Source organism: Schistocerca serialis, chromosome 3 (genome assembly GCF_023864345.2).
Source record: "Schistocerca serialis cubense isolate TAMUIC-IGC-003099 chromosome 3, iqSchSeri2.2, whole genome shotgun sequence".
Classification (NCBI taxonomy): Eukaryota; Metazoa; Arthropoda; class Insecta; order Orthoptera; family Acrididae; genus Schistocerca; species Schistocerca serialis.
In genome coordinates this window covers 539594517-539613912 of record NC_064640.1, presented here as the reverse complement: position 1 = coordinate 539613912, position 19396 = coordinate 539594517, and the positions used below count along the sequence as shown (strand labels likewise).

Sequence of the window (19396 nt, the reverse complement as noted above, 5' to 3'; positions counted from 1 at the left end):
GATGTTGAATCCCATAGTGCTCAGAGACATTTGAACCATTTTTTTAGTTCAGTCCTGAACCAACTAATCACACTAAAAGGGGGGTTTGCCCTATTAGTGGTTTGTTCTTTTCGTCGCCTTTTATGACTGGCAGAACATACCGGAGTCCTATTCTTTCCCCCGGGCCTCCACAGGGTTTATTATTGTTATTTCTTTCTTTATTTTCTCAGACGTTATGTCTGGTCAAAAATGGAAAGTGACGTGGACCGTGATCAAGCGTGACTTCCTTATAACTGTACAGTATATGTTATATTGCATTTAGGAACTTTCGGGTGATTGAACATGTATCAATAATTACGGATTTCTGTAGTTGTATATATAAGTTTGCATGTAGCTGTATTGCATTGATGTACTGGTGGATATTGTGTGGTATGACTCCTGTAGTGGATAGTATAATTGGTATAATGTCAACTTTATCCTGATGCCACATGTCCTTGACTTCCTCAGCCAGTTGGATGTATTTTTCAATTTTTTCTCCTATTTTCTTTTGTATATTTGTTGTATTGCGTATGGATATTTCGATTAGTTGTGTTAATTTCTTCTTTTTATTGGTGAGTATGATGTCAGGTTTGTTATGTGGTGTTGTTTTATCTGTTATAATGGTTCTGTTCCAGTATAATTTGTATTCATCGTTCTCCATTACATTTTGTGGTGCATACTTGTATGTGGGAATGTGTTGTTTTATAAGTTTATGTTGTAAGGCAAGCTGTTGATGTATTATTTTTGCTACATTGTCATGTCTTCTGGGGCATTCTGTATTTGCTAGTAGTGTACACCCGCTTGTGATGTGATCTACTGTTTCTATTTGTTGTTTGCAAAGTCTGCATTTATCTGTTGTTGCATTGGGATCTTTAATAATATGCCTGCTGTAATATCTGGTGTTTATTGTTTGATCCTGTATTGCAATCATGAATCCTTCCATCTCTCTGTATATATTCCCTTTTCTTAGCCATGTGTTGGATGCGTCTTGATCGATGTGTGACTGTGTTAGATGATACGGGTGCTTGCCATGTAGTGTTTTCTTTTTCCAATTTACTTTCTTCGTATCTGTTGATGTTATGTGATCTAGAGGGTTGTAAAAGTGGTTATGAAATTTCAGTGGTGTAGCCGATGTATTTATATGATTGATTGCTTTGTGTATTTTGCTAGTTTCTGCTCGTTCTATAAAGAATTTTCTTAAATTGTCTACCTGTCCATAATGTAGGTTTTTTATGTCGATAAATCCCCTTCCTCCTTCCTTTCTGCTTAATGTGAATCTTTCTGTTGCTGAATGTATGTGATGTATTCTATATTTGTGGCATTGTGATCGTCTAAGTGTATTGAGTGCTTCTAGGTCTGTGTTACTCCATTTCACTACTCCAAATGAGTAGGTCAATATTGGTATAGCATAAGTATTTATAGCTTTTGTCTTGTTTCTGGCTGTCAGTTCTGTTTTCAGTATTTTTGTTAGTCTTTGTGTATATTTTTCTTTTAGTTCTTCTTTAATATTTGTATTATCTCTTCCTATTTTTTGTCTGTATCCTAGATATTTATAGGCATCTGTTTTTTCCATCGCTTCTATGCAGTCGCTGTGGTTATCCAATATGTAATCTTCTTGTTTAGTGTGTTTTCCTTGACTATGCTATTTTTCTTACATTTGTCTGTTCCAAAAGCCATATTTATATCATTGCTGAATACTTCTGTTATCTTTAGTAATTGGTTGAGTTGTTGATTTGTTGCTGCCAGTAGTTTTAGATCATCCATGTATAGCTGATGTGTGATTTTGTGTGGGTATGTTCCAGTAATATTGTATCCATAATTTGTATTATTTATCATGTTGGATAGTGGGTTCAGAGCAAGGCAGAACCGGAAAGGACTTAATGAGTCTCCTTGGTATATTCCACACTTAATCTGTATTGGCTGTGATGTGATATTATTTGAATTTGTTTGGATATTAAGTGTGGTTTTCCAATGTTTCATTACTATGTTTAGGAACTGTATCAATTTAGGATTTACTTTGTATATTTCCAATATTTGTAGTAACCATGAGTGGGGTAGACTATCAAAAGCTTTTTGGTAATCAATGTATGCGTAGTGTAGCGACCTTTGTTTAGTTTTAGCTTGATATATCACCTCTGCATCTATTATCAGTTGCTCTTTACATCCTCGTGCTCCTTTGCAACAGCCATTTTGTTCTTCATTTATAATTTTATTCTGTGTTGTATGTGTTATTAATTTCTGTGTAATGATTGAAGTTAATATTTTGTATATTGTTGGTAGGCATGTTATGGGGCGATATTTAGCTGGGTTTGCTGTGTCTGCTTGATCTTTAGGTTTTAGATAAGTTATTCTATGTGTAAGTGTATCAGGGAATGTGTATGGGTCTGCAATGTAACTGTTAAATAATTTAGTTAGATGTGAAAGTGTTGAGGTGACTTCTTTAGCCAGAAATTTGGTATTTTATCTTTTCCAGGGGCTTTCCAATTGTGAGTAGAATTAATTGCTTGGGTGACTTCATGTTGCAAAATTATTACTTCAGGCATTTGTGGTATCATCTTGTACATATCTGTTTCTGCTTGTATCCACCGTGCATGCCTGTTATGTTGTACCAGGTTTGACCATATGTTGCTCCAGAAGTGTTCCATGTCTGTTATGCTTGGTGGATTGTCTATTTTAATGTGTGTGTTATCTATTTGTTGTACATGTTGTTTGATGTTATCTAATTCTGACTGGGGTATCCTGTTATTTTTTATTATTACACGGATCTGATAAGCTAGTCGTTGTTCTGTTAAAAATTTTAATTCTGGGTATCTGGTAATAAATGTTGTGTATACTTGTGATCTGTATACAGTTGTGTTGGTTCCTAGGGTTGTTGCTTGGTAATAACAGAACATGAGGTGTCGATTAACTTCATCTGACCATCTCATCCTCTGTCTTTGTTTTCCTTCTAGGGTGGTTGCAGGAAGCATATCCTGCAAAACACCTCTATTAGGATTTAAATCATTTTCCAGTTAGCTAGCAGTGTCGTTACCATTGTGGGCGGGCATAGGGTTCAAGCGTCGTCCCCGACCATGACGGTGTTTGTCCGAGGCTTCTTTAGTTCTGTCCTGAACCAAGTAATCACACTAAAAGGGGGGTTAGCCCTATTAGTGGTTTGTTCTTTTCGTCGCCTTTTATGACTGGCAGAACATACTGGAGGCCTATTCTTTTCCCGGGCCTCCATGGGGTTTATTATTATTATTATTATTATTATTTATTTCTTGTCTCAGACGTTATGTCTGGTTAAACATGGAAGGTGATGCGGACCTTGATCAAGCGTGACTTCCTTTTAACTGTACGGTATATGTTACATTGCATTTAGGAACTTTCGGGTAGATGAACAAGTGTCAATAATTACAGATTTCTGTAGTTGTATATATAAGTTTGGATGTAGCTGTATTGCATTGATGTACTGGTGGCTATTGTGTGGTATGACTCCTGTAGTGGATAGTATAATTGGTATAATGTCAACTTTATCCTGATGCCACATGTCCTTGACTTCCTCAGCCAGTTGGATGTATTTTTCAATTTTTTCTCCTGTTTTCTTTTGTATATTTGTTGTATTGGGTATAGATATTTTGATTAGTCATGTTAATTTCTTCTTTTTATTGGTGAGTATGATGTCAGGTTTGTTATGTGGTGTTGTTTTATCTGTTATAATGGTTCTGTTCCAGTATAATTTGTATTCATCGTTCTCCATTACATTTTGTGGTGCATACTTGTATGTGGGAATGTGTTGTTTTATAAGTTTATGTTGTAAGGCAAGCTGTTGATGTATTATTTTTGCTACATTGTCATGTCTTCTGGGGTATTCTGTATTTGCTAGTATTGTATATCCACTTGTGATGTGATCTACTGTTTCTATTTGTTGTTTGCAAAGTCTGCATTTATCTGTTGTGGTATTGAGATCTTTAATAATATGCTTGCTGTAATATCTAGTGTTTATTGTTTGGTCCTATATTGCAATCATGAATCCTTCCGTCTCACTGTATATATTACCTTTTCTTAGCCATGTGTTGGATGCGTCTTGATCGATGTGTGGCTGTGTTAGATGATACGGGTGCTTGCCATGTAGTGTTTTCTTTTTCCAATTTACTTTCTTCGTATCTGTTGATGTTATGTGATCTAGAGGGTTGTAAAAGTGGTTATGAAATTTCAGTGGTGTAGCCGATGTATTTATATGAGTGATTGCTTTGTGTATTTTGCTAGTTTCTGCTCGTTCTATAAAGAATTTTCTTGAATTGTCTACCTGTCCATAATGTAGGTTTTTTATGTCGATAAATCCCCTTCCTCCTTCCTTTCTGCTTAATGTGAATCTTTCTGTTGCTGAATGTATGTGATGTATTCTATATTTGTGGCATTGTGATTGTCTAAGTGTATTGAGTGCTTCTAGGTCTGTGTTACTCCATTTCACTACTCCAAATGAGTGGGTCAATATTAGTATAGCATAAGTATTTATAGCTTTTGTCTTGTTTCTTGCTGTCAGTTCTGTTTTCAGTATTTTTGTTAGTCTTTGTCTATATTTTTCTTTTAGTTCTTCTTTAATATTTGTATTATCTCTTCCTATTTTTTGTCTGTATCCTAGATATTTATGGGCATCTATTTTTTCCATCGCTTCTATGCAGTCGCTGTGGTTATCCAATATGTAATCTTCTTGTTTAGTGTGTTTTCCCTTGATTATGCTATTTTTCTTACATTTGTCTGTTCCAAAAGCCATATTTATATCATTGTTGAATACTTCTATTATCTTTAGTAATTGGTTGAGTTGTTGATTTGTTGCTGCCAGTAGTTTTAGATCATCCATGTATAGCAGATGTGTGATTTTGTGTGGGTATGTTCCAGTAATATTGTATCCATAATTTGTATTATTTATCATGTTGGATAGTGGGTTCAGAGCAAGGCAGAACCAGAAAGGACTTAATGAGTCTCCTTGGTATATTCCATGCTTAATCTGTATTGGCTGTGATGTGATATTATTTGAATTTGTTTGGATATTAAGTGTGGTTTTCCAATTTTTCATTACTATGTTTAGGAACTGTATCAATTTAGGATCTACTTTGTATATTTCCAATATTTGTAGTAACCATGAGTGGGGTACACTATCAAAAGCTTTTTGGTAATCAATGTATGCGTAGTGTAGTGACCTTTGTTTAGTTTTAGCTTGATATGTCACCTCTGCATCTATTATCAGTTGCTCTTTACATCCTCGTGCTCCTTTGCAACAGTCTTTTTGTTCTTCATTTATAATTTTGTTCTGTGTTGTACGTGTGATTAATTTCTGTGTAATGACTGAAGTTAATATTTTGTATATTGTTGGTAGGCATGTTATGGGGCGATATTTAGCTGGGTTTGCTGTGTCTGCTTGATCTTTAGGTTTCAGATAAGTTATTCCATGTGTAAGTGTATCAGGGAATGTGTATGGGTCTGCAATGTAACTGTTAAATAATTTAGTTAGATGTGAATGTGTTGAGGTGAATTTCTTTAGCCAGAAATTTGGTATTTTATCTTTTCCAGGGGCTTTCCAATTGTGAGTAGAATTAATTGCTTGGGTGACTTCATGTTGCAAAATTATCACTTCAGGCATTTGTGGTATCATCTTGTACGTATCTGTTTCTGCTTGTATCCACCGTGCATGCCTGTTATGTTGTACCGGGTTTGACCATATGTTGCTCCAGAAGTGTTCCATGTCTGTTATGTTTGGTGGATTGTCTATTTTAATGTGTGTGTTATCTATTGTCTGGTAAAATTTCTTTTGGTTTGTGTTGAATGTTTGGTTTTGTTTCCTTCTATTTTCATTTTTTTTGTATCTCCTAAGTTGTCTGGCCAATGCTTGTAATTTCTGCTTCTTTTCATCCAATTGCTCTATCACTTCTTGTTGTGAGATTTTACCTAACCTTTTTCATTTTTTTTCTGACATTTCATTTCTTATAAATTGTGTTAGCTGTCCGATGTCTTTTCTCAGTTTTTCTATTCTGATCTGTAGCGTGTGTTGCCATGCTGGTTTTGTGGGTTTCTTCTGTGTGTTGGTTGGTTCTGATCTCTGCCTAGTGTGTATATTTAGTGTAGCGAGTGCTCCTATATAAACCAGTAGTTGTAACTCTTCCATAGTTATGTTTTCATTTATTTTGTTGTGTATGATTGTGTTGATAGTTTTTATTGTTGTTTCGACTTGTGGGTTATTTGGTGGTCTATGCAAGAATGATCTAATGTCTGTATTTGTGTCTTTGTATTCTATATATGTCAGCTGAAATTTTTCTTCTATATCTAACATGTGTGTCACTTCGTGTTCTACTTGTGCTTGTTCTGGTGGCTGTCTTAAGATTTCGTTTTCCTCTGACTGTTTAATTGATGCGTGTTGTTCTTTGTTTGTTTGCTCTGGGATGTTTGAGTCCATTACTGTATTTTCTTCTTCTTCTGATTGCACATTATTTTGTTCCACTATTTGTTGTACTTGTTGTTTGATGTTTTCTAATTCTGACTAGGGTATCCTGTTATTTTTGATTATTACACGGATCTGATCAGCTAGTCGTTGTTCTGTTGAAAATTTTAATTCTGGGTATCTGGTAATAAATGTTGTGTATACTTGTGATCTGTATCCAGTTGTGTTGGTTCCTAGGTTTGTTGCTTGGTAATAACAGAACATGAGGTGTCGATTAACTTCATCTGACCATCTCATTCTCTGTCTTTGTTTTCCTTCTAGGGTGGTTGCAGGAAGCATATCCTGCAAAACACCTCTATTTGGATTTGAATCATTTTCCAGTTGGCTAGCAGTGTCATTACCATTGTGGGCGGGCATAGGGTTCAAGCGTCGTCCCCGACCATGACGGCGCTTGTCCGAGGCTTCTCTAGTTCTGTCCTGAACCAACTAATCACACTAAAAGGGAGGTTAGCCCTATTAGTGGTTTGTTCTTTTCGTCGCCTTTTACGACTGGCAGAACATACCGGAGGCCTATTCTTTTCCCGGGCCTCCACGGGGTTGTTTATTATTATTATTATTGCTCTTGTTATTATTATTTTAGTATTATTTTTATATTTTAGCTGCTATTGTTATTCTCAGTAGCATAACTTATTATTTTGCCAGTGGAATTGTTGTAATTGTTTCTGCTTCAGGAATACCTCAGTCTGAGCTAAATAATATTATTCTTGTTATTATTTATGATTGTTAATTAAGCTGGTAACAGAGGTAAAGTAAAGATTTTTGCATGTATACAACGTTGGTCTCCTGTAGAAGAAAATCACTGGATATGCCTTTTCAGCTAAACGTCTAAAATTCGATGCAGTGCCAGAATGGTCCTTACAGACAAGAAGATGCAGCAGAGGAAATAAGGAAGCGATACAAAGATACCTCTCTTGTTATTTTCATGGTAAGCATTTCTGAATCAGCAAACTTGTCCCTCATATCTTTATACAAAGCATGTAAACAGTTTAGCATAAACATTTCATTTGTGAAGTGTGTTTTTACTAGTCATTAATGCACCAACTTTGCCCTCTATTTTTCCGATTATACTGTAGCATCTAGCATCCGTAGAACTGTCTTGAGTTACCAGTGCCTGTGTGATAGTAGCAGCATTTTTTGTAAATGTCTTGCCTTGCTACCAACAAGGTAAATTGTCAGCCCCCATTACATTACGTTGATGTAATGACGGCCACAGATCTGCTCTCAGTATCAGTATGTTGTTTCATGAGAGTGTATCAAGTTATCAATGAAAACTTTGAGAGATACAAAAAATTATTTAAAAATATTCTAACAGACATTGCATGCTTATATGATACACAGCATTTTTGCAGCTGTTTTCCTATTTGAAACTAAGAGCTTGAAAGGAAATAAGGGAAAACCAAGAGTCCATGTGTTGGCAGTATAAATAGTCATCTTCATTTGTTCCCTAATGCACAGCCAAGCATATCCAGATGCAAAGACAAACAAATTCAATGGAGTAGCAGGGTATGCATCAAAGTCAGCAGTCAAGACAGATATTGAACATGATTTTGAGGAAGTACCTCTCATTATCAAATCATGGTACATTAGTATTAATTTTTGTAGGACACATGTAGGTTACTTGTTGTGACACCTTATTTTTGTAGTCCCCCATTTAGATCTGAAAAGTCATTTATTAACACTTGTTTATTACACCCAAACAAAAATATGATGTATCGCTCATAAGTGTTACGAATGCTTTGAATTTTTGAGACTACAAATAAAAACAATCAACAGTAACACACTTTAATTTTGGCAGTGGAAACCACTCATAGGCGATGTGAAAATTAATCACTTAGCCAAATGGTATCACAGTCCATCAAAGTAGAACATAACAGCAGTAGTCTGATGTCTGTATACACAGATCTCAAGCAGGTCCAGATGTAACATGCACAACTCAAAGAATAATCAGTGAACTGCAGAGGCATTGTCGGTACTTTATCTGGTGGCGGAGATGAACACATTCATTTGCAGACAGAAGTGAGACTAGACCAGTGGCCACTTGGCCCTAAATTGGCTGGCTTATGGGCTCATATGACCTGCCAGCTGGAGAAGCTGTGTTGTTTCCCTGTAACAACGGGTTCACCAGATGTAGGATGGCATATCGATAGTACTGCATAATCTATCACTACGTTAATTATGTTTGTTGAGTAATAATCAGATACTTTAATGTAGCTCTTTTCTGATTGTTGAAACTTGTCTGACTTTGGTTACTATGGAATATTTACTCTTGTTGCCAATGTTAACAACATAACAATTATGTGTGTCATAGCAACAAAAATTCATTTATTTCAGAAGCTAAAAGTTAGCTGCCCTGAGAGAAGGGGGCAGGGCGTGTCATTGCAACCAATGTGCCATAATCCAGTTCCAAGCATCTGCAACTTAGCATCTACCACAGAAAGGCCAACTTAATATGCATGATTAGTAGGTAAACTGAGGAACATATTGGCTTAACAGGTAACAAAGAGGCACAGTAGATACATTGACCGCCCAGTGTGCTGGAAGATGCTGTGAAGGGCGATTGTAAATATTGGTGGAGTCCCATTTCAAACTACATCAACATTAGCCATATAATAAGAAACATACTTTGATGAACATGGGTTCTATCTCATTCTGTTCTTTCCAACACAATCACACCACACCATCAGCCTATACCAACATGTAGAGCAACTCACTACTCCAGGAAGTGTCTCTTCTTGCCTTTAAACTCCAAAGGTGACGGTCATGTGTCCCAGCTCATCTGTGTGTAATCTGACACATGGTTAATGGTGATACTTATGTCGGATGAAATGAGAAGATATGATGTACTGATAGCAGCACAGAGCATGTGATGTTGTTGTTGTTGTTGTTGTGGTCTTCAGTCCTGAGACTGGTTTGATGCAGCTCTCCATGCTAGTCTATCCTGTGCAAGCTTCTTCATCTCCCAGTACCTACTGCAGCCTACATCCTTCTGAATATGCTTAGTGTATTCATCTCTTGGTCGACCTCTACGATTTTTACCCTCCACACTGCCCTCCAATACTAAATTGGTGATCCCTCAATGTCCCAGAACATGTCCTACCAACCGATCCCTTCTTCTAGTCAAGTTGCGGCACAAGCTCCTCATCTCCCTAATTCTATTCGATACCTCCTCATTAGTTATGTGATCTACCCATCTAATCTTCAGCATTCTTCTGTAGAACCACATTTCGAAAGCTTCTATTCTCTTCTTGTCTGAACTATTTATTGTCCATGTTTCACTTCCATACATGGCTACACTCCATACAAATACTTTCAGAAATGACTTCCTGACACTTAAATCTATACTTGATGTTGACAAATTTCTCTTCTTCAGAAACGCTTTCCTTGCCATTGCCAGTCTATATTTTATATCCTCTCTACTTCGACCATCATCAGTTATTTTACTACCCAAATAGCAAAACTCCTTTACTACTTTAAGTGTCTCATTTCCTAATCTAATTCCCTCAGCATCACCTGACTTAATTCGACTACATTCCATTATCCTCGTTTTGCTTTTGTTGATGTTCATCTTATACTCTCCTTTCAAGACACTGTCCATTCCATTCAACTGCTCTTCCTAGTCCTTTTCTGTCTCTGACAGAATTACAATGTCATTGGCGAACCTCAAAGTTTTTATTTCTCCTCCATGGATTTTAATAACTACTCCGAACTTTTCTTTTGTTTCCTTTATTGCTTGCTCAATATACAGATTGAATAGCATCGGGGATAGGCTACAACCCTGTCTCACTCCCTTCCCAACCACTGCTTCCCTTTCGTGCCCCTCGACTCTTATAACTGCCATCTGGTTTCTGTACAAATTGTAAATAGCCTTTCGCTCCCTGTATTTTACCCCTGCCACCTTCAGAATTTGAAAGAGAGTATTCCAGTCAACATTGTCAAAAGCTTTCTCTAAGTCTACAAATGCTAGAAACGTAGGTTTGCCTTTCCTTAATCTTTCTTCTAAGATAAGTTGTAGGGTCAGTATTGCCTCACGTGTTCCAACATTTCTACGGAATCCAAACTGATCTTCCCCGAGGTCAGCTTCTGTCAGTTTTTCCATTCGTCTGTAAAGAATTCGCATTAGTATTTTGCAGCTGTGACTTATTAAACTGATAGTTTGGTAATTTTCACATCTGTCCACACCTGTTTTCTTTGGGATTGGAATTATTATATTCTTCTTGAAGTCTGAGGGTATTTCGCCTGTCTCATACATCTTGCTCACCAGATGGTAGAGTTTTGTCAGGACTGGCTCTCCCAAGGCTGTCAGTAGTTCTAATGGAATGTTGTCTACTCCGGGGGCCTTGTTTCGACTTAGGTCTTTCAGTGCTCTGTCAAACTCTTCACGCAGTATCATATCTCCCATTTCACCTTCATCTACATCCTCTTACATTTCCATAATATTGTCCTCAAGTACATCGCCCTTGTATAGACCCTCTATATACTCCTTCCACCTTTCTGCTTTCCCTTCTTTGCTTAGAACTGGGTTTCCATCAAAGCTCTTGATATTCATGCAAGTGGTTCTCCTTTCTCCAAAGGTTTCTTTAATTTTCCTGTAGGCAGTATCTATCTTACCCCTAGTGAGATAAGCCTCTACATCCTTACATTTGTCCTCTAGCCATCCTAGCCTTTTTGCACCTCCTGTCGATATCATTTTTGAGACGTTTGTATTCCTTTTTGCCTGCTTCATTTACTGCGTTTTTATATTTTCTCCTTTCATCAATTAAATTCAATATTTCTTCTGTTACCCAAGGGTTTCTACTAGCCCTCGTCTTTTTACCTATTTGATCCTCTGCTGCCTTCACTATTTCATCCCTCAAAGCTACCCATTCTTCTTCTACTGTATTTCTTTCCCCCATTCCTGTCAACTGTCCCCTTATGCTCTCCCTGTAATTCTGTACAACCTCTAGTTCTTTCAGTTTATCCAGGTCCCATCTCCTCAAATTCCCACCTTTTTGCATTTTCTTCAGTTTTAATCTACAGTTCATAACCAATAGATTGTGGTCAGAGTCCACATCTGCCCCTGGAAATGTCTTACAATTTAAAACCTGGTTCCTAAATCTCTATCTTACCATTATATAATCTATCTGAAACCTGTCAGTATCTCCAGGCTTCTTCCATGTATACAGCCTCCTTTTATGATTCTTGAACCAAGTGTTAGCCATGATTAAGTTCTGCTCTGTGCAAAATTCTACAAGGCGGCTTCCTCTTTCATTTCTTAGCCCCAATCCATATTCACCTACTACGTTTCCTTCTCTCCCTTTTCCTACTCTCGAATTCCAGTCACCCATGACTATTAAATTTTCGTCTCCCTTCACTACCTGAATAATTTCTTTTATCTCATCACACATTTCATCAATATCTTTGTCATGTGCAGAGCTAGTTGACATATAAACCTGTGCTACTGTAGTGGGCATAGGCTTCATGTCTCTCTTGGCCACAATAATGCGTTCACTATGCTGTTTGTAGTAGCTTACCCATACTCCTATTTTTTTTATTCATTGTTAAACCTACTCCTGCATTACCCCTATTTGATTTTGTATTTATAACCCTTATTCACCTGACCAAAAGTCTTGTTCCTCCTGCCACCGAACTTCACTAATTCCCACTATATCTAACTTTAACCTATCCATTTCCCTTTTTAAATTTTCTAACCTACCTGCCCGAGTAAGGGATCTGACATTTCACGCTCTGATCTGTAGAACGCCAATTTTCTTTCTCCTGATAACGACGTCCTCTTGAGTAGTCCCCGCCCGGAGATCCGAATGGGGGACTATTTTACCTCCGGAATATTTTACCCAAGAGGATGCCATCATCATTTAATCATACAGTAAAGCTGCATGCCCTCGGAAAAAATTACAGCTGTAGTTTCCCCTTGCTTTCAGCCATTCGCAGTACCAGAACAGCAAGGCCATTTTGGTTAGTGTTACAAGGCCAGATCAGTCAATCATCCAGACTGTTGCCCCTGCAACTACTGAAATGGCTGCTTCCCCTCTTCAGGAACCACATGTTTCTCTGGCCTCTCAACAGATAACCCTCCATTGTGGTTGTACCTATGGTACGGCTATCTGTATCGTTGAGGCACGCAAGCCTCCCCACCAACGGCAAGGTCCATGGTTCAGGGGGGGGGAGCATGTGATAAATTCTGCAAAACAGCACAATGTGGATTGAAGAATACCACAATGAACACCAAAGAAATAGTGGACAGATGTAATTAATAAAGATATATGTGTTGCAGACCTACATCTAGAAAATGCGTTGGACTGAACGAAGTAGTGAATACTAATTCACAAAACAAAACCATTGACCATATGACAATGGTGGGAAGAATAAGAAGAAAGGGTGGTGTAGCATATGTGGTAGTTATTGTAATGTAGCACTGAAATTGAAAGTTATCTGTGATAAACGTATCTACTGGTACAATCCAAGTTAACTTATTTTTTGTCTCTCCAACAAATGCACTATCATAAGGAAACACGTACTTACAAAACTGTTCAAAAGGAAGTTGAGCACAAACTGCATATCTGCAAATATATGTGAGCTTACATTCAAGGGGTACAGAGAATGAAATGTTTGAAGTGTCATAAAAAAAATTATCATGCAGTAAAAATGAATGCAATAACCAAAATAAAGGGAGTCTGTTCGAAAATGCAAATCTTTGCACATCTGCAAAATCAAAATCAGCTGCTGGGTAACATTCAATATTGTCAATGCAGTAGTCTTCTTATGGGAACACTTTATTAGCCACGATGGCAAATATTGGTATAATGATAACTAGTTTCAACAATTGCCATCTTCAGATCACTTAGTACAAAGTATTAGTTCCTACATAAGTCTCTGAAGTTAGATGCTTTGGCATAACCATGTTTTACAAGTTTACTCTCAGTTAAGGCATTATTATGTTTCACCCAATAGCACTTCGTAACACAATAGGTACATCAAAATGGTACAATAAGCAGTAGCAATATACATACAAAATGTCAAGAAAAATAGTGTACATAAAAACTAACTTAAAGCAGATACTCATCTTCAGTGTACGTCTGTGGAGAAACTAATAATTCTAAAAAAGACAGGACATGGCAGCAATGATATTATGTGTAAGAGCACCTGATAATGGCAATACACAGAAATGGGCTCATTGTAAATAATGTATAATAATCATGTCATTAAAAGATATAGTTTGCAATACAGGCCCCAAAGAACAAAAGTTATTAAATAATGTGTTGCGCTACATTATGCATTGTAACATTCTTGGATCGTCCTTCATTAGTCAATGGAGAGAGCCTGACTGAAGAGTATACACAAGCCCTGGTGTCTTGTTTACTGAACTGCTCTCAGAATGCAGGTTTACTTTTATTTTCTGTATACAGCATAACTTCCTGTGAGAAGTTTATTTATCAATATATTTAAAATTTCCTCACAGCACAAATGAACATAAGATGGATTCCTCCTCTATAGGCTAGAACCAACTTTGTTGATACCATTTAGAAATAACCAGTTTACAATTGCTCTTCTTTTACAGATCAGAAAACTGTTCACAACAGCACAAATGTGCACAACCACACATTTACCCACATTGTATCCTGAGATACTCGCTTTTTAAGGCATGCCATTTTATTTTACTTCTTGCCTATTTTACAAGGCAAAATGAATTGAATTATTCAGCGTTTTCAAATTTTTAAGGTCATCATTAGATATCCCAATACTTTTACACATAGTAAATGTAAAAAGAGGAAAACAATGTTCCCAGACACCCTGATACATCATGTTAACTCTTGGAGTAACTAATGGTGTAAATAAGAACTCTTAATTAGTTCTCTGAAACTTTGAATGCCAGAAATTTGTGGATTTTACATTTATCAACTGTATACTTGTTGATAAAACACACTTTCAGTGCTTCGCATGTTTTGCCATCTGTTTTGGTTTACTTGTTTTGTCTTTCATTTCCGCCTGTTTTCTCTTTTTCTGTAACTCACACAAAGAATAACTACTGTATTAGTTTCTGACTAGGTTCTTTGTCTACTGAATAATAGAAACAAATGTACTACAATTAAATGAATAAAGGAAGTTTAATTTTCTTAGGAGCAGCAGAAACTTTCCCAGCAGGAGAACAACTTTTTGTCTTTTGGTACAAGCCGACGGACAGCTGAACACAGTAATTATGGAAACCATGCTGTTATTGTCAAACAGCCTTTCAGTGCTGATCATAAAACACAGATGTGTGCACTTCTATGAAATAAAAATAGTAAGTCATTATTCATTTCAGATTATATGATATTATTGGATTTTTAAAAACTGTGGTCTCTGTTCTGTTTGGATCCTAAAATCAGCTGTAAGTTTGCAGATTTTTTTCTTTTTTTGTGAAAAGTTTGTAGAAGCTAAATGAACAGTGTATAATTATGTTTATATCATTACATTAAATGAACAATGCATGACTATTTTATATGTTATTAAATTAACTTGTTCCAAGTACATACAAAACTGAGACAACTATTTAGGTATAAGCAAATGATGTAGTGCATTTGCTAAGACACAGGTCTCAGATTGAGGAGGATGGAGGCTCACATTGTGTCTGGGCATTTACATTGATATTTTCCAAGGTTTCCTGAAATCATTTCAGGGTAATCCCAGAATGGTTTCTTCAACAAGGTCATGGCCAACCACCTGTGCTGTCTTCTCCACCTTAAACACACGTTTATTCTTATGTTTGTATATATAACTTATGTTTTTCTTGCATTAAGCTGGTGGATCCTACATCACTGTAAAATGATCCCTAGACAAATAAATTAAAAGCACTGTTGCTAAAATTATGAGTGATAGAGAGCATGAACGTTCCTAGATGGCATGCCAAAGCAAGAACTAACTGAGCATGAAAATTTGGTAACTGTTTTCTTCATTCCAGTATTACCTTTTCGTCACCCATAGCACCATCTTCTAGTTGACACTCAAAAGGAAATTAAGACTGTTTTAGTATTGAATTTTACAGTATCTCAGAGTAAGCATTGATTATGTAATGTATATAATAAGGAGGTACTAAATATATTAGCATAGTAAAACTGTAGAATTGTATGTTTCAGGTACCAAAAAACCATCAGTGAAGAGAAAAAGTCTACAATAAACACCTTACAATAACAAAACATGGAGTATAACATGAAAATTAAGCTACAGTATTGCAAAATGGACTTACATTTCAACAAACAAACAAACAAACATTTTTGTGAACAGAATTAACCAAATAAAGTGGTGCCATCATAAAGTAGGAGTGCAATTACAAATCTCCATGTAGCCCTCTGGATTTAGTATTTCTGTGGTTTCTGTAATGCGATCCAAGCAAATTTCAGTATGATTCCCTCTACAAGACCATTACCTACTCGTTTCCTCCTGCATCCTTGTCCTTAATTTCAGTGGGGCACTGAACTAGAACTTTTTGTTGCGTGTAAAGTTATATATCACATTAAAGAAAAGTGCTGCAAGATGCATCTCTTTTATTGATATGCCATGACTATTTCAAATTTGTGCCAGTAAGGATAGCATTAATTTCACTGCAGTGAATTTACTTCTATTTCTTCACCTGTTGTACTTCAATCAGCAATCCAGTTTATGTGTCTGATGTAATTTATTTGTAATTATAGGTTTTCTTTGTAAGTGTAAGTTGCAGCAGTAAGTATTATACATACCTAATAAAGGCTTGTAAACAGAGATTAATCTTCAGTTGTGTCTTGTGTCTGAATTTCTGTTAATTTATAACTAAATCACAACCGTTGTTAAACTTTCACTTCCTTTATAATCTTATTAGCATGTTTAGTCTGTCATGTTAACATTGTTATCTCATTTTTAATTACATTTTTATTTTTTTCTTAAGGGCTTCATTCATACTTTACTTTTGATTTTAGGCTGAGGTTATCACTCATTAGCATACCAGATATGTTCCATAGGGTTTGGATCAGGTGAGTCCAGTGGCCAAGACATCAATGTGAGTTCACTAGCATGCACCCCAAACCACTGTAGCATGATTCTGGCCTTGTATCACAGACAGTTATCCTGCTGCAAGATGCTATCTACATCGGGGAAGACATGAAGCATGAAGGGGTGCAGGTGGTCGACAGTAATTTTCACCTAATCCACACCTGTCTTAGTGCCTTTGATTACTAACACAGGTCCTATGGAAGCTCCAGAGAATGTCCCCCATAGCATACTACTGTTCTCACTGGCCTATGTCTGTGGCATGGTGCACATTTTGACTAGATATTTGCCTGTATTATGGCCTCTCTGGACACAACCATTGACCTGTTCTAACAAGAAATACGATTTATTTCCTATTGGGCATGTGGAGCACCTTGATGCAGGTTCTGCAGCTGTATTATTGGTTTTGAATAAAATTCCAGTATCAGTCACACTTTTCTCTTTATTTTAAAAACCACTACCAGTTTTTCCACCGAGGTTGTTATCCAATGGCATATGTCGCGTGCCCTGAGAGACTGCCAGTTGACCTGTGTTCTCTCAGGATGCCTCACATATACCACTGGATAATGGCCTTGGAGCTGAAACTGGTTGTAGTTTTTAAAATGAAAATATAACACGACTTATCTGACCAGGTGACACATTTCCACTGACCCACAGTCCAATTTCTATGATCCTGTGCCCACTTCAGTCACAATTGACAATGTTATTCGGTCAATGTGGTAACACATAGGAGTGTTCTGCTGTGGAGTCCCATGATCAACAATGTGTGCTGAACAATGTGCTCTGAAACGCTTGTGCCTGGACCAGTGTTATATTCTGACTTCATATCTGTCACAAAGTGCTGCTTATCCTGCTTTACAGACATGATAAGCCTCTGATGACCATATTAATTGATGAGGTGTGGACATCTAACATCTTGTTATTTACTCATGGTGGTTTTACCACCCTTTGTCCACTTTCCATAGATACTCACAAGAGTAGCATGTGAACAGGAGACCAGCTTCACTGTTTCCCAGATTCTCATTCCCAGACACCGTTCTCTAGCAACCAGCCCCTTGTCAAAGTCACTTATGTCAACGGATTGCCCCCTTTTCAGCCCATGTCATTGCTAGAATGATTCCCCATTCATATCTGCTTCACTTATACACTTTCCTAATCACTTGACATGCCCCCAACACCACTAAGTGGCATTCTCATTGTGGTAATGTTTTGGCTTGTAGGTGGGACATTTCTGAAGTTTGCCTGTCTCAGCATGTATGGCTTGTGGGTTTTTGGTCGGCATCAGAGGGTGGGCACAGTGGGATTTTTCTACCTCAGCTTCATTTTTCCTGCATCAACCAATGTGTTTTCTGAAATGAATCTTTCTCTCTGCAGTAGGTAGTGCACTGTTATGAAAGTCTGTGACACACTAAAACTATGTGCTAACCCAAGATACAAACTGAGAACCTTGCTCTTTGTGGACAGTAGTCTTTTGAACGGAGCTATCCAGACCTTCTCTGCTTTTGAAATAATAACATTCTCATCCTGAAGTTTTTCCACAGATTGCATTGTATTGTAGCAACAAACTCATTAACACATGATGTTCAAAATTTTGCTTCACTATGAGGAACAATTCTTTCAGAGGAACTCTTGTGAACAGTGAAGCATTAAAACTCACCAATATGTTACCTGAATCCAATTTTAGTGTCCTTAGGATGGCCACAAACTGTGCTGAATTTTTAATGTGGTAATTGCAGTCACTCATGTGGTCACCCAGTATGGTGGCAAGATGTTTTGATAGTACATATGTTAGTGACCCTATGGCACTAATTCTGCCTCTTAATTGTACACCCTCATTGTGTACCTTTGGTAGACACTACAGATGAGGTGGCATTGGTTCCTATCATTGCAAATGCTTCATGATCTTTTAAGGTAACACAGAAATGTCCAGCAATATAGTTGTCTTCTATGTGATGCCAAGTGTTGGGTCCTTGTCAATTTTCTTGTAAGTTGGATCATTTAGGTCTGCTACCAACATACATTTCAAGTAAGGACTGTGAATATGAGATAAGAGAAGTTAGGGCTCATAAATATAAAAAAAACTTGCATACTTTGCTTACTTTTGCAAAAGTGTGTAATAAGACTCATTTGTGGTGCAAATTCAAGAACACCATGTAGAACCTGTTCAGGGAACTGGACATTCTAACTGCTGCTCCTCACTGTAATTATTCCTTAATGAAATTTGTTGCAAATTACATCTCTGTATCCAGCCAACAGCTAAATACATGCTATCAACACTAGTAATAAGAACAATTTACATAAAGACCTAAAATCACTTACCTTCGCCCAAAAAGGGGTCCAATATTCAAGAAAATTTTCAATATGTCGCCAGAAACTGCTAAAAACTTGGTTTCAGATGGGGCACAGTTTAAACACAATTTGAAAGACTTTTTGGTAGGCAATTCCTCAACTCTATAGATGAATATCTTAACATGACTGTTAGATCAGGTTAGGTAAATATTTCTATTAGATTTCAGTTTTGATAGAATTGGTCACAACAATCAAGATCAGTTATTTTTTGTACAGTACATTTATTACAAGTGCATAACTATGTTTCAGTATGACAGTTTGTTAATTCTGTAAACATTATCAATTCAAATTTACTGTAATGTATTCACATATATTGAGAATCTTCTGACAAATGATCAGGGAAGTGAGTATTATATTCAAACCTTTTATATTTTTTATGTTACACTTTCTGACATTTCCACACTGCAAGAAGCATCTAATTTTTGAGTCTATGGAACAAAAACTGAATCTAATCCCTAATCTAATCTTATCTAGTATGGAGGCATATAGACAGATGTTGCTCCCATGCTCTATTTGTGAGTGAAACAGGAAAGGAAATTACTAGCAGTAGCACAA

The 19396-nt window shown here is 36.8% G+C and overlaps 1 protein-coding gene across 4 annotated transcripts in view; it reads left to right on the top strand.

The window, feature by feature from the left end:
• Window positions 1-16207, top strand: part of LOC126470415 (uncharacterized) — a 462727-nt gene extending 446520 nt beyond the window's left edge. The window contains exons 4-6 of one of the 4 annotated variants that reach the window (XR_007586176.1): window positions 7314-7421; window positions 14612-14774; window positions 15607-16207. Coding sequence is in view for 1 of the 4 variants with exons in the window: in XM_050098269.1 (XP_049954226.1) it covers window positions 7314-7421; window positions 14612-14679 (176 nt within the window). In the remaining 3 variants the exon portion in view is untranslated. Of the gene's footprint in view, window positions 1-7313; window positions 7422-14611; window positions 14778-15606 lie in introns of those variants that run through there. The other 3 variants (XR_007586177.1, XR_007586175.1, XM_050098269.1) reach the window with 3 other exon arrangements.
• The last annotated feature ends 3189 nt before the right edge of the window (window positions 16208-19396 follow it).